The sequence below is a fragment of the Xenopus laevis genome, chromosome 1S (genome assembly GCF_017654675.1).
Source record: "Xenopus laevis strain J_2021 chromosome 1S, Xenopus_laevis_v10.1, whole genome shotgun sequence".
In the NCBI taxonomy this organism is placed as follows: domain Eukaryota; kingdom Metazoa; phylum Chordata; class Amphibia; order Anura; family Pipidae; genus Xenopus; species Xenopus laevis.
Window position 1 is genome coordinate 175,871,110 of NC_054372.1, and position 14,570 is coordinate 175,885,679.

The 14,570-nt window shown below is 38.7% G+C and overlaps 1 protein-coding gene across 5 annotated transcripts in view; it reads right to left on the reverse strand.

Moving 5' to 3' along the window:
• The window catches only part of LOC108707283 (erbin-like), a 133,056-nt gene that overhangs the window by 16,980 nt on the left and 101,506 nt on the right, over window positions 1-14,570 (reverse strand). For all 5 annotated transcript variants that reach the window (XM_041580539.1, XM_018244474.2, XM_041580540.1 and 2 more), the window contains 6 exons: window positions 12,019-12,140; window positions 9,638-9,811; window positions 6,267-6,446; window positions 4,438-4,552; window positions 2,791-2,974; window positions 369-1,863 (listed from right to left, as the gene is read on the reverse strand). In XM_041580539.1, coding sequence (XP_041436473.1) covers window positions 369-1,863; window positions 2,791-2,974; window positions 4,438-4,552; window positions 6,267-6,446; window positions 9,638-9,811; window positions 12,019-12,140 — 2,270 coding nt within the window. The remainder of the gene's footprint in view (window positions 1-368; window positions 1,864-2,790; window positions 2,975-4,437; window positions 4,553-6,266; window positions 6,447-9,637; window positions 9,812-12,018; window positions 12,141-14,570) is intronic.

Below are 14,570 nucleotides of genomic sequence, written 5' to 3' on the forward strand. Positions count from 1 at the left end.
CATTTGCTTTTTAGATGGGGGTCAGCGACGCCCATTTGAAAGCTGCAAAACTATATAAAAAAAAATAATGACGACCAAATGGAAAGTTGCTTAGAATTGGCTGTTCTATATCAAACTAAAAGTTACATTATTAAAGGTGAACCACCCCTTTAACTGATGCATTTTGAAAAAAAAAACTTTTTTTCCCATGACAGTATCCCTTTAATGTAAAAGTTGGAAGATGGGACGTGTTTCCATAGATTTCAAATTAGCCATGTCTAACCTGTAGCTTTCCAAATGCTGTTAAATTGCAACGGACACACAATATCAACCTAGACAAAATCCCATTGGGTATAACTTAAACCAAATACAAAACAGGTCCAACTTACCTTTTCGAGCTTTTTCGCCTCAATGTGCCGCATGACCTGATCCCTCCAGTCATGAGGGACTTTATTTCTTCCCTGGGGGTCCAATAATGAGTGCTCCGAGTTCACCCTGGCATTTGGCTTTTTAGTGGGGCTAGTCCGAGAGTAATTAAAATCACAGACAGACATCGTTCTCTCAGGAATATCAGTAACGGACGGCCGTGCACTTTGCGGCCTGGGCACATTGGGCCCATCAATACTGTATGTCCTGGCCGACGTTGGTCTCTGAGGACCAGGCACCATGTGATTCCCTCTGCTCATTGAATGTATCTCTCTGTAATTCATATAATCCCCCTCTGGGACAATCACCCTTCTTGCAGGACCTGCCTCCCCAAGAGATGCCGATGCATTAGAAGAACCGCTGCCTTGTCTTTGAAGCGTACTTCGGGTCGCTACTTGAAGAATTCGCTCGTTCGGCGTTGAGGCCCATGCTTCCACATGCCTAGGCCCCATCCGTTGATGCACGTTATACATGTTACTTGCTCGAACATTGTTGTGATTGGAAAAATTCAAGTTAGCAGAGTGATTTACATAGTTGGGGCTATCTAGGCTGTCCGGTGGATGGAAGCGAGAAGAAGGCAAACTTCCATGTTCAGGGGCACTTTGTTTGTGTGCCCACAGGTTATCTTTGGCTGCAGCACTGCTGCTATACTGTACATTATATTGAGGCACAGCAGAAATGTGAGATGCTTGGGGACCTGCCACTGCATAGGGCCCTTCAGGATTGTGGTTGGAATCAAATTTAAACATTTTCTTCATGGACGACGATGCTAAATCAGAGGAAGACGACGACCCAGTAAACACTTGCAAGGGCTGATCGCACAGAACGGTTGCCGACTTACTTCTGACAATATTCTGCCCTTCAGCAATGGCAGAGGACATCCTTGTAGCAAATTGCTGCTCGTTGCTATCACTAAGAACGCCGTAGACTCTCAATGGTCCCGTCTCAATGTTTGTGATGCTACGAGACTTCACTACTGAGCCTAAACTGTCCCCGATTGACAGGTCATCTGTGCTCTTTGAAATGCACATATCGACAGAAGGCACTGAATCCTCCGAAGTTCTCCTAACGGGATCGCTGCTGTCTGGAAACACTAGCTCTTCGGGCAAATGGCCATTTACTCTATTCATCACACAGACTTCAGAGAATTTATTCCCATTTTCTCTGTTGTCCGTCTCTTCTTTTTCACTGTAATTGGCAAAACATTTATCCGAGACCCCGTCTTGAGAAATGACCGCGTTTTCTACAGAGTCAGAATGTTCACACGCTAGATTGTTGTTGTTTTTGTTTAGTTGGTTAAGGTTAAGTAGCTTTTCCATGGAGTTATTTACGCGCCTCTCTCTCAGAACGGAGTCAGCATCGCTGCTTATATCTGGTCGTTCAGCTATTTCCATTTTATCAGCCGGGATCATCTTGTCTCCGTTTTGCATAAGGTTATTAAAGTTTTCATCCTCTTGTCTGAAAAGCAAAACAGAGGGAGAATTAGTACAGCATATTAATTTTAAAAAAAAACTACTTTGAAAATGTAAACAGTATCCACAAATAAAATATGGCATCACAAAAGTAAGAATAAACCACACACATGGTTCAAAACGTTTAATTTACCGTTGTTACTGTTGTTGGCTTAGAATTAGATATGCACCTTGTTTTAAAACTATTTTCTAATGTAGAAAGGCGTTTCACATATTTAGGAAGATCAAGGCAGTGCAAGGCCTTGGACTGATTGTCATCACTTCCCATTTCTGCTCCTCCCCCCTCCAAATTTCCTTAAAGGGATACTGTCATGGGAAAAAAAAATGTTTCAAAACGCATCAGTTAATAGTGCTGCTCCAGCAGAATTCTGCACTGAAATCCATTTATCAAAAGAGCAAACAGATTTTTTAATATTTAATTTTAAAATCTGACATGGAGCTAAACATACGGTCAGTTTCCCAGCTGTCCCCAGTCATGTGACTTGTGCTCTGATAAACTTCAGTCACTCTTTACTGCTGTACTGAAAGTTGGAGCAATATCACCCACTTACTTTTCCCCCCAGCAGCCTAACAACTAAACAATGGAAAGGTAAACAGTTAGCAGCTCCCTAACACAAGATAACAGCTCCCTGGTAGATCTAAGAACAACACTCAATAGTAAAATCCAGGTCCCACTGTGACACATTCAGTTACATTGAGTAGGAGAAACAACAGCCTGCCAGAAAGCAGTTCTATCCTAAAGTGCTGGCTCTTTAGAAACTGACCCAGCCTTTATGTCCCATATAATTATATATGCTCTATAGTGCTAGGGTGGATTTGAAAAAAAAAAACAGCTTTTGGAGATGAAAAATATGAAAATACGAGAAACTGACATTTTATTTGGACACATTTTACAAAATTGATCAACACAAACCTTATTTTCAAATTTGCCCCAATGTTGGAATCTTTCTCCGGGGAACATAATGAAGTATCATGGCTGCTGTCAGTGTTTAGCGAGACAGAGTCCGACATTCGAGATGGTGAGGAGCAATTGCTGTTGTTCTGATTACTGTTGCGGGTCACTTCGTCAGACAAAGAGTCTGCATCTTTGATATCATCTGAAACATAATATACCATATCTCATCAATCAGGGTCTCTGTCAAGCTGCCAGCTGTCTAGAACAACAGTTTTATTAGATTCAATTATTAATGTTCTGCATAATGAGCCAACACCACAACTTATTTATAAAGGATAATGGTTTTGAAAATTCACATTTTATACAGTGTACAAGTTTTGTCATTCCAGGTGGTTTATTCAGGTTTTTTCTGATTTTAATAATAATGTTATCCTATACAAATCTGTAAAGTGTTTTGCTCCTCTTTACACTTTCCGTCTAAATATTCGGAAGGGTTTTTTTTTTTGTTTTTTTTACAGTGAGAGCTGTGAAGATGTGGAATTCTCTCCCTGAATCAGTGGTACAGGCTGATACATTAGATAGCTTTAAGAAGGGGTTGGATGGTGTTTAGCAAGTGAGGGAATACAGGGTTATGGGAGATAGCTCATAGTACAAGTTGATACAGGGACTGGTCCCATTGCCATTTTGGAGTCAGGAAGGAATTTTTTCCCCCTCTGAGGCAAATTGGAGAGGCTTCAGATTGTGATGTTTGCCTTCCTCTGGATCAACTGGCAGTTAGGCAGGTTATATACAGACTTAAAGGAGAACTAAACCCTAAAAATTAATAGGGCTAAAACGGCCATGTTTTATATACTGCACATATCGCACAAGCCTAAAGTTTCAGCTTGTCAATATCAGCAATGATCCAAACTTGTCACAGGGGGTCACCATCTTGGAAAGTGTCTGTGACACTCACATGCTCAGTGGGCTCTGAGCAGCTGTTGAGAAGCTAAGTTTAGGGGTCGTCACTAATTATCCATCAGAAAATGAGCTTCCCCTGTAATATAAGCTGATGCTACAGGGCTGATTATTAAATTCTGATGCTAATTGCACTGGTTTCTGTGCTGCCATGTAGTAATTATCTGTATTAATTACTAATCAGCCTTATATTGTGACATTTCTATTCTATGTGTACTGTATATTGTGAGTGGCTCCCTAAGCTCAGTAAGTGACAGCGGCACAGAGTATGTGTAGTGAATCAGCAGAAAAGAAGATGGGGAGCTACTGGGGCATCTCTGGAGACACAGATCTTTTCTACAAAAGGCTGTGGTTGCCTTGGGCTGGTACAAAAGTCCAAAGCATAATGTACAAAATTTCTAGCTACTTCTTTAGTTTAACTTTCCTTGTCCTTTAAAGTTGAACTTGTGTCTTTTTTCAACCTAACTTACTATGCTACAAAATAATTGTCAGTACCTATAAACAGTGCATGCCACAATGTACAAAAGAGGTATTTATACACGTCCCTCAGATATATCCAACCAAACAAACTCAATGTGCAATAGCTGCCAGCACTTCTGCACAATTGTCACCTTGTTTAGAAACGGTCATACACGTGTGCCAGGCTCACGGACATTCCCACAGTAACTTTCCCATTCAGCCCAATAATAATTTCAGTTCGTCACCTACCTTTTTTGTTATTGCTCAGTGCTACTACTTTTGGATGATTCATGGAAGTCTCTATTAGAGGTGGCCTCATTTCTGCCATCTTCATTTCACCATCGTAAGAGAAGTCTTCTGATCCCTACAGAAAAAAAAGTACATTTGACAAATACTTCCTTTGAAAATGTTTTAATTTTGAGTAAACTATACCAGGATTGTCAAAATGGAGATTTAGATTTATTGACTAGATGAGAACAGTGCAACTCCTCAAACAATTCATCAGAGTATGTGTTTTCATTTAAGAAGAAGAAAAACTACCGAAGCAAATAAATTAGCCACAATAGTGCAAGTGATAACACTATATTTATTCTGCAGAATGCTTTACCATACCTACCTGAATAAACAGCTTTGTTTGTTTAGGATAGCAGCTGCCATATTAGCTTGGTGTGACATCACTTCCTGCCTGAGTCTCTCCCTGCTCGCTCATAGACCTGGGCTCAGATTATAGCAGGGAGGGGAGGAGAGGAAAGGAGGAGGAGAGAAGCAAAAAGCCCTAGCCCTGGAGGTTTAAGCTGAAAACAGTAAGTCTGCTACAGAAGCCCATGTGTTCACAATAGAAGGAAAGAAATGGGGGTTTTTTTTTTTTATAGAGGACTCAGAGCTGCATTATTTTGAGGGTTTACTGGTGTATACTAATAACGCTTATTTAATTGTAGCCTTTCCTTCTCCTTTAAGACATATGGGTTGCTTAACAAAGTTATATTTTACATGGCAGTGTAACACATGAGGAGATAGCTTTGCTAAAATCAGACCCTATGTCAGCAAAAAAGTGTTTTTCAGTGTGACAGTTTAGTCAAATATGGTGAAATCTGGTCATGATCGTGGTCACAATAGCAGACAAAAGTTGGACTTGTGCTTACAATTAATTTTGACTCAGTCCTGAGTTGTTGTTTTTTTTTTATTACATATTTATTTACATTTATTTATCATTTATTTCATATCTATTTGTCATGCTGTGTAAAAAGTGCAGTAAAGCATTACCGGTTACGTAGCCTATAGTAACCAATCCACAATTAGATTTCAAGAGTTACAATAAAAGCAAGGAACTGATTGGTTGTTGCCAACATCATCACCGGTAATGAAAACTAGACCCCTTAGTGTTCTTTTTCATTAGAGTCATTCTGGCCAATTACATTTGTATTGGGGATGAAAGACTGGAATGATAGCGTGTGTACAAGCACACTACTTGCCCTCCATGGAAGCTACACAAACAATACAATGGCTTAGTGGATTAGAAGCATTCTGCAACTGTTTCAGTTATAATATGACATTTGCCAGCCTTTTTTCCAGCTTCTGGCAGATGATGCTGGGATGTGTAGTTCAGTGACCGCAAATAGCCATAGAAGTGTATTGGAGTAGCAGAAATGTACCAGCACAGTAGATTGTTCATTGGCTGGCAGGTTTCAAATAAAACAATGCATAAATAATAGGGATGCACCGAATCCAGGATTCGGTTCGGGATTCGGCCAGGATTCGGCCTTTTTCAGCAGGATTCGGATTCGGCCGAATCCTTCTGCCCAGCCGAACCGAATCCGAATTTGCATATGCAAATTAGGGGCGGGAGGGAAATTGCGTGACTTTTTGTCAGAAAACAAGGAAGTAAAAAATGTTTTCCCCTTACCACCCCTAATTTGCATATGCAAATTAGGGTTCGGATTCAGTTCGGTATTCGGCCGAATCTTTCACGAAGTATTCGGGGGTTCGGCCTAATCCAAAAAAGTGGATTCGGTGCATCCCTAATAAATAGATCCGTGCAGTGCACTACCACAATATTACAATCAGTAACAATGCTGTACCTCCAGTGTTTCTTCATGATTGACTGTGCTTGCGTTCCAAAAATTATTCAACAGAGCAGTCGACTGTGAATTTCCAATGGAATGTTCTGTGCTGGGTTCATTAGGCTTCTTTATACGGTTTACTGGTATGTTTTTCTCCTTATCCTCTGTATCAATTTCAACCAATATTGCCTCCGAGGTCTGGAAAAGAATAAGGTTCAAAAGATGTGGTGCCAATGAAGTAATAAACACAAACAAACAACTGTTGTGCCACATTGTATACTCACATGGTGAGTTACACAATCACATAACTATGTATTCCTATCCACAACTGTATCCCACACATATATCTCTCCCAGTCTCTATCTCTCCCAGTCTCTATCTCTCCCAGTCTCTATCTCTCCCAGTCTCTATCTCTCCCAGTCTCTATCTCTCCCAGTCTCTATCTCTCCCAGTCTCTATCTCTCCCAGTCTCTATCTCTCCCAGTCTCTATCTCTCTAAATCTCTATCTCTCTAAATCTCTATCTCTCTAAGTCTCTATCTCTCTAAGGGGCAAATTCACTAAGGCGCGAAGCGCCGAACGCTAGCGCTAATTCGCTAGCGTTTGGCATTTTCGCTACTGCGCAAATTCACTAACGAACGCTGGCGTAGTTTCGCAACCTTACGCCAGGCGAATCTTCGCTAGCGACGAAACTACGCAAATTCACTAACTTGCGCAGTGTAGTGAACGCTACCTTTTACGCTAGACTTCCTTCGCCACCTCAGACCTGGCGAAGCGCAATAGAGTAGATAGGGATTGTTTAAAAAAAAGTCAAAATTTTTTCTAAGTCCCAAAAAACGCTGGCGTGTTTTCTACATGATGGCTGATAGGCTGAAAAAGATCGAAAATTTTTTGGGGCTCCCCTTCCTCCCCCCTACATTTCCTGACTCATGGCAACTTACCTAGACAGTGGGCACATGTGTAGGGCAAAATAAAATTTTTATTTGCAGATTTGAAGGTTTTCTAGGCATTTGTAGTGCAGATACGTGTTCCTCCATTGAAATTTGAATTTCGCGCCGTATGCAAATTAGTGCAACTCCGCAACCTTACGCTACCCCTGTGCGCAAATTCGGATTTTAGTGAATTTGCGAAGTGCTGGCGAAACTACGCCTGGCGAAGTGCGGCGAAGTTGAGCCTGGCGCAACTTCGCATCTTAGTGAATTTGCCCCTAAGTCTCTATCTCTCTAAGTCTCTATCTCTCTAAGTCTCTATCTCTCTAAGTCTCTATCTCTCTAAGTCTCTATCTCTCTAAGTCTCTATCTCTCTAAGTCTCTATCTCTCTAAGTCTCTATCTCTCTAAGTCTCTATCTCTCTAAGTCTCTATCTCTCTAAGTCTCTATCTCTCTAAGTCTCTATCTCTCTAAGTCTCTATCTCTCTAAAGCTGGCCACAGACGCAAAGATCTGATTGTAGGAATCGAGGATTCGTACGATTTTCGAACCGTGTGTGGAGAGTCCCGACATTTTTCGTCCTGCGGAGATCGGTCGTTTGGTCAATTGGACAGGTTAGAAATTTCTGTCGGCTGCCGATAATATCTCTGTGTATTGCCGATCGTACGATTTTCAGTGGGAGACTGTCACTAGCCTTGGTTGGACATACTGTAGATATCGTACGATTGCTGTCAGGGGCAGAACATTGCTGATCTGTTCTTTAACTAATCTGACTGGTAAGACTTTGATCTGAATGGTTAGTGGCGGGTCGGGAGATGGGAAAGTCCTTCTTTGCATCTATGGCCAGCTTTAGTCTCTATCTCTCTAAGTCTCTATCTCTCTAAGTCTCTATATAAATATATATATATATATATATATATATATATATATATATATATATATATATATATATATATATATATATATATATATATATATATATATATATATATATATATATATATATATATAGTTTATCGGTAGATTGCATTTGTTGGAAAAGGAAATGAATGAAAAGCTAATTTGCTTCTTTGTCTTTAGGAATAATGAAAAAGAGTAAATAGCAAGCAAGCCATAACTCATTAAGATATTTGTTTTATGATATGTCAGTTCCTGTGCCAATTCTTTATACAAGAGCCAATAATTGCCCTCCCCCTATAACTCAAAGGTACAGTGGGCAAATTCAAACAGGTATGGGAACTGTTATTCTAAAAACTAGAGGGCCTGGGGTTTTCCAGATAAGGAATTGTTCTGTAATTTGGATCCCCATACTATAGGTCTGCTAAAAATAATTTAAACATTAAATAAGCCCAACAGATTGTACTGCCTCCAGTAAGGATTAATTATACTTTAGTTGCAATCAAATGTGAGGCACAGTTTTATTATTACAGAGAAAAAGGGAATCATTTTTAAAGGAACAGTTCAGTGTAAAAATAAAAAAAATGGGTAAATAGATTTATATTTATAAAACAGGAATTACACAGTAACAATAAGAACATCTGGCTTTAAAGGTTCAATACCTTGTTATAATAATCGGGATGCAACGAATCCCTATTCAGACAAACCCAAAATCTGACAGTAAGGATTTAGCTGAATCCCAGTGTTCTGGCTATTATGTTAGACATCCCGTCACTCCAGCCTTTATACATTATATTTTTGGCTAACTAAGTATATTGAAAACCTTTTTTATTTTGCACAGCCTATTTACCCAGTTTTTATTTTTACACTTATTGATTCCTTTAACATTATAAATTACTTGATGAAAATGGATTCTGTGGGAGATGGCCTAGTTGGAATTCAGTAGTACCTGTACTTCCAATTAAATACTGAAAAATGTGTAAAATAGTTTGAATGGTAGCTAACCATACTGGTACAGAAGAACAATGCAAGTAAATGTAGGCCTCTTGGATGTTCTTTTTAAGAAATGGAGATACACTGGTAAGTAAGTAAAATGTAATGCTTTCATTTCTATTACTACAGGTATGAGATCCATTATCCGGAAAACCGGTTACCCAGAAAGTTCTGAATTACAGAATGGCCGTCTCCCGTAGACCCCATTTTATACTAATAATCCCCATTTTTAAAAATGATTTCTTTTTTTCTGTAATAATAAAACAGTAGCTTGTACTTGATCCCAACTAAGCTATAATTAATCCTTATTGGAAACATAACTAGCCTTTTGTTTTTTTTTTTATGTTTACATGATTCTTGAGTAGACTTAAGGTATAAAGATCCAAATTACAGAAACATCCCTTATCTGGAAAGCCCCAGGTCCCGCGCATTCTGGATAACAGGTCCCATACCTGTACTATCATGTTGTAAAGAAATCTGAAACATTAGCTACACATATATATACTGCTTTGTTTGCTATCTCGCTGTTACCGATATACTTTAAAAAAATGGCAAGCGATTGACTTCCTGACCTTTACACTATCATCCTGCAGTGTAATTAGATCACCGTCTTTTTGCTTTGAGTCTTTATTGGCTTCTTCTGCTTTTTCCTCGTCTTTTTTCCGATGGACGATGGTCTGAACAGTCTTCACCATGTTCTTAAGCTCATCTGGGTATGGTGTTGGGTATCTTTTCAAGTTCCCTTCCTATGTAATACAATTAAATTCATATTAGTGTTTTAATATCGCAACAGACAAATGGTATAATTTTTACAGTGAATTAGCTAATAAATTCCTTTTTTGTAGTGCAAAGCTCATCCTTCACCAAGACACAATCTTATCAGTCTTAATTTCTTGTAGGGATTCAGCCTTCTTAAGCAGGATTTGGTTCGAATCCTTCTGTCTGGCCGAACCAAATTCAAATCCTAATTTGCATATGCAAATTAGGGGTGGGGAGGGACAGTCGCATGACTTTTTTTTCATAAAACAAGAAATAAAAAATGTTTTCACCTTCCCACCCCTAATTTGCAAATGCAAATTAGGATTTGGATTTGGTATGCGGCCGAATCTTTGCAAAGGATTCAGGGGTTAGGCCGAATCCAAAATAGAGGATTCGGTGCATCCCTAATTTCTGGTACATCTATCTAATTAGTCACATAGACCACGCTTGTCCAGCTGGAGGCCAGTGGGTCAAATGTGGCCTTTCAAGGGATTTGTATGGCCTTGAATCTGCTCAATAGACTTTTGTTGCATGGCACCATCATTTTACTAGAATCTGTCCCTTTAGTAATATTTGGCCCACTACATGTAAAAGGTTGGATAGAACTGATATAGACAATTAATGCTACATACACTAATACATTTGTGTCCTAACATTGCCTCCTTAATCAGCCTTTTAAATGGTGGCAAATGACAAAGGCCACAAGGGATTTTGGCATAAGATGTTACTAATCAAGTGTCAAGCACCGACCTAAATTTTACATTTGTGTCCTTTTTTTTTGCCTGTTCTGCCTCTTCCAGAACTGAAATGTAAAGTGGTATCTGGCTGTTAGACTCAGAAACCAGTTTGTCAATGAGGCTAGATAAGGTGCTGTTTAGATTTCTGTTCAGGCCCCCTTAGATCATCCTCTAGTTTGCCACTGAGACAAAGGCTGGCTTTTGGGATCAGCAACCCAAGGCATCCAGACTGAAATTCAGCATTTCAAGCATTAAAGTTAAAGCTTAGACTATTTTTACAAAGGGCTGCTCTGCCCTATCCCACTCTACTCCTAATTTGAAGTTGCACTGGCTCCTCTTCTTGGAAAAATGCTGAAACTAAAGGGCAGATTGATTATGGGTCGAACTGAAAATTCGCATTTTCAACATTTTTTTATGGTCAAAACTGCCAAATTCAACAATTATACAAACTCGATTCGAGTTTTTAAAAAATTTCAATTACATTTTCAAGATTTATCAAACTCTGGCCCTTTAAGAATTCAACTATACGGCAGCTAAAACCTGCCCAATTACTGTAGAAGTCAATGGGGGAGATCCAGTGACAAATTTGGAGATGTTTGTAGCCTTTTTTTTTTTTTCTGAGAAAAAGCTCGCATCAAGTTTGTTCGAATTAGAATCAATATCGATTCGAGTTTTCGTTTAAAATATTAGATTTTTTTTCTTAAATAACCCCCCAGTCGAATTTTGAATATATTTCAATTTAAAGTAGTTTAAAAAAACTTCACATGAATTCAAAATTCAACCCTTATGGGCAAGAACAAATGCGAATTTGTGCAACTTACTACTTTGATGCTTTAGAACTAGGGCATTGCTATATATATATATATATATATATATATATATATACACACACACACACACATATATATATATATAACGTAGAAAAAGAAAGCACTCACGGCAACAGTCTAATAGAAGCAAATATAATGCTTAACTGGATCAAAACAAATTTGGATATCGGTGTGTTTCGATCCATTGGGGACCTTCGTCAGGATGTCATAACTATCCCCGGTGGATCGAAACGCGTCTATATATATATATATATATATATATATATATATATATATATATATATATATATATATATATATATATATATATATATATATATATATATATATATATATATATATATCCGAGAACGGAGGAGGCCGAAACATTAGTCTCGGATTTAAATAATAAAACCTTTTATATTTTCATAAGACCTGAGAGTGCGGATCTGTCTTAGTGGATTTAAATTGAAATTGTTGATACTGCACCCAGGCAATTCAAACAATTTATCGAGAGTGTTTACTTTGAGAATTCACAAATCTAATGCTCCTTAATTAAACACTGGGTATCTATTTCTTAAAATGTTAGCCCTTTTCTGAAGTCAGGGCCTGCATATGAGAAAGTTTGAACTCTGTAAGAATACTGACTCTTGCTGGAACTTCCCGATCATCTCTGACTTCATCACACTCAAAGGCGACCTGAGCTCGCTGCTTTCGCTGCTCTTCCCAGAGAGAGAGGTTAAAGCTTTCATTGTCCGAAGAGAAAATAACTGCAAATGTAATTTACAAAGAGAGGACATCATAATTTTGCCAAAATATTTCATGTAAATCTTGAGATTTGCCAATGGCTAATTTTGCTGGGCAATGTTTTAAATTAACTTTTAGCATGATGTAGAGAGTGATGTTTTGAGGCGATTGTTTGTGGTTTATTTAGCTTTTTAGTCATCAACTCTCCAGTTTGCAATTTCAACAATCTGGTAGTTAGGGTCCAAATTACCCTAGCAACCATGCATTAATGTAAATTAGACACTGGAATACAAATAGGAGAGAGTCTAAAACAAAGGGAAGCAATAAAATGTAGCAGCAATTATTAATGTGTACCCTTACAAAGCAATTGGTTTTCAGATAGGGTCATAGGGACCCCCATTTGGAAGCTGAAAAGATTCAGATAAAAAACGCAAATAATTAAAAAACTATTAAAAAGAAATAATGATGACCAACTGAAAAACTGTGTAAAATTGGCCATTCTGTAATTTTAAAGAGAAGCCAAACACTGTGGTTTTTTAACTACTACTACTCTAATCTGACTTATTACAAATAAATGAAAGAATAAACATGGGACATTATATTTGAATTAGATCAGTATATAACTTTATAAGCTACACCACATACTGTAGTTACTATAGAACTAAATGCGTGAACGATCGCCTGCTACATTACACAAATTATAGCTGCAGATCCAGTGCTTTACACCAGTATGCAACAGTTTTGTCTGCAAATTAAACTTATTGTGCCTAGTAGATGGCAAATATAGTTTATTAATAGTAACAGATTAGGCCACAGCGCTGCATTAAAAACAGTATTGTGCAATATTAAGAAAAAAAAAAAAAGCAGAACTAATGGTTCTTGTAGGATTTTGATTTCTTACAATCATACATTATTGTGACTATTTTAGAGTGTGTACACATCTCACAAAACCATGGGCTTTCCAAACCAATCCCTTACGGCAGAGACACACGGGAAGATACTGAGAGATTAAGTCGCCCGGCGACTAATCGTCTTTTCTTCGGGTGACTAATCTTCCCGAAAATCCTTCTCATCAGCAAGAATCTAAATCGCCGGTGGGATGGCACTCTTTTCCAAAGTCGTCCGAAGTTGCCTGACGAGTGCTCCGAGTGCCATCCCGCCAGTGATTTAGATTCTAGCCGACGGGAAGGTCGAGATTAGTCGTCCGAAGAAGAGGTGATTAGTCGCCGGGCGTCTTAATCTTCCCGAATCTTCCCGTGTTTCTTTGCTCGAACTGGCCTGGACAGTTGGGATGTGTAGTTAAACATATCTGGGCATGGATAGTCAGCTAAAGGTTAATTCTTGTAGTAAGGCTATCTCTACCTTCCATAAAAGTATTACTGACTACAGATTCCAATTTGTAACACAATGCCATTGTTATCTGTAAGATTTCCATGATCTTTCTTATATTCTAATATCATTCTGAAAAATCACTGACAAATGCAGCATGGAGGGGGACCTAATCTGATATCAGCGAGAGAACAATCATAAGATTTCTAGATCTGGGGGGCTGGTCCCCAGGGAGGCTTGACAGAAGGGGCTCCTAGATACACCTAAAACTCATCAGTTAGGATGAGATCTGGGATGAAACCTTATTACCTATACCATACTTTGTTGGAACTATGACCACATTAGTTATAAACCAATATTTGCCTATATCTGTAACATTGTTATGACTTAAGGAGAGCGCCGACCATAGGTTGAACCTCCAAGGGGGTCTTCAAACTGAAAAAGTCGTGTAACCACTGACATAAGGGATGATCATATCCTTATAACCCATGATAAGAAATGGGATGATGATAACTGCATAGGTTAGTGAGTATCCCATGGTTTTGTATAGAAATGCTTGTTCTTATTAAAGGGATACTGTCATGGGAAAAAACATTTTTTTCAAAATGAATCAGTTAATAGTGCTGCTCCAGCAGAATTCTGCACTGAAATCCATTTCTCAAAAGAGCAAAGAGGTTATTTTCATATTCAATTTTGAAATCTGACATGCGGGCTATACATATTGTCAATTTCCCAGCTGCCCCAAGTCATGTGACTTGTGCTCTGATAAACTTCAATCACTCTTTACTGCTGTACTGCAAGTTGGAGTGTGATCACCCCCTCCCTTTTCCCCCCAGCAGCCAAACAAAAGAACAATGGGAAGGTAACCAGATAGCAGCTCCCTAACACAAGATAACAGCTGCCTGGTAGATCTAAGAACAACACTCAATAGTAAAAACCAATGTCCCACTGAGACTCCTTCAGTTTCATTGAGAAGGAAAAACAGCAGCCTGCCAGTAAGCATTTCTCTCCTAAAGTGCAGGCACAAGTCACATGACCAGGGGCAGCTGGGAAATTGACAAAATGTCTAGCCCCATGTCAGATTTCAAAATTGAATATAAAAAAATCTGTTTGCTCTTTTGAGA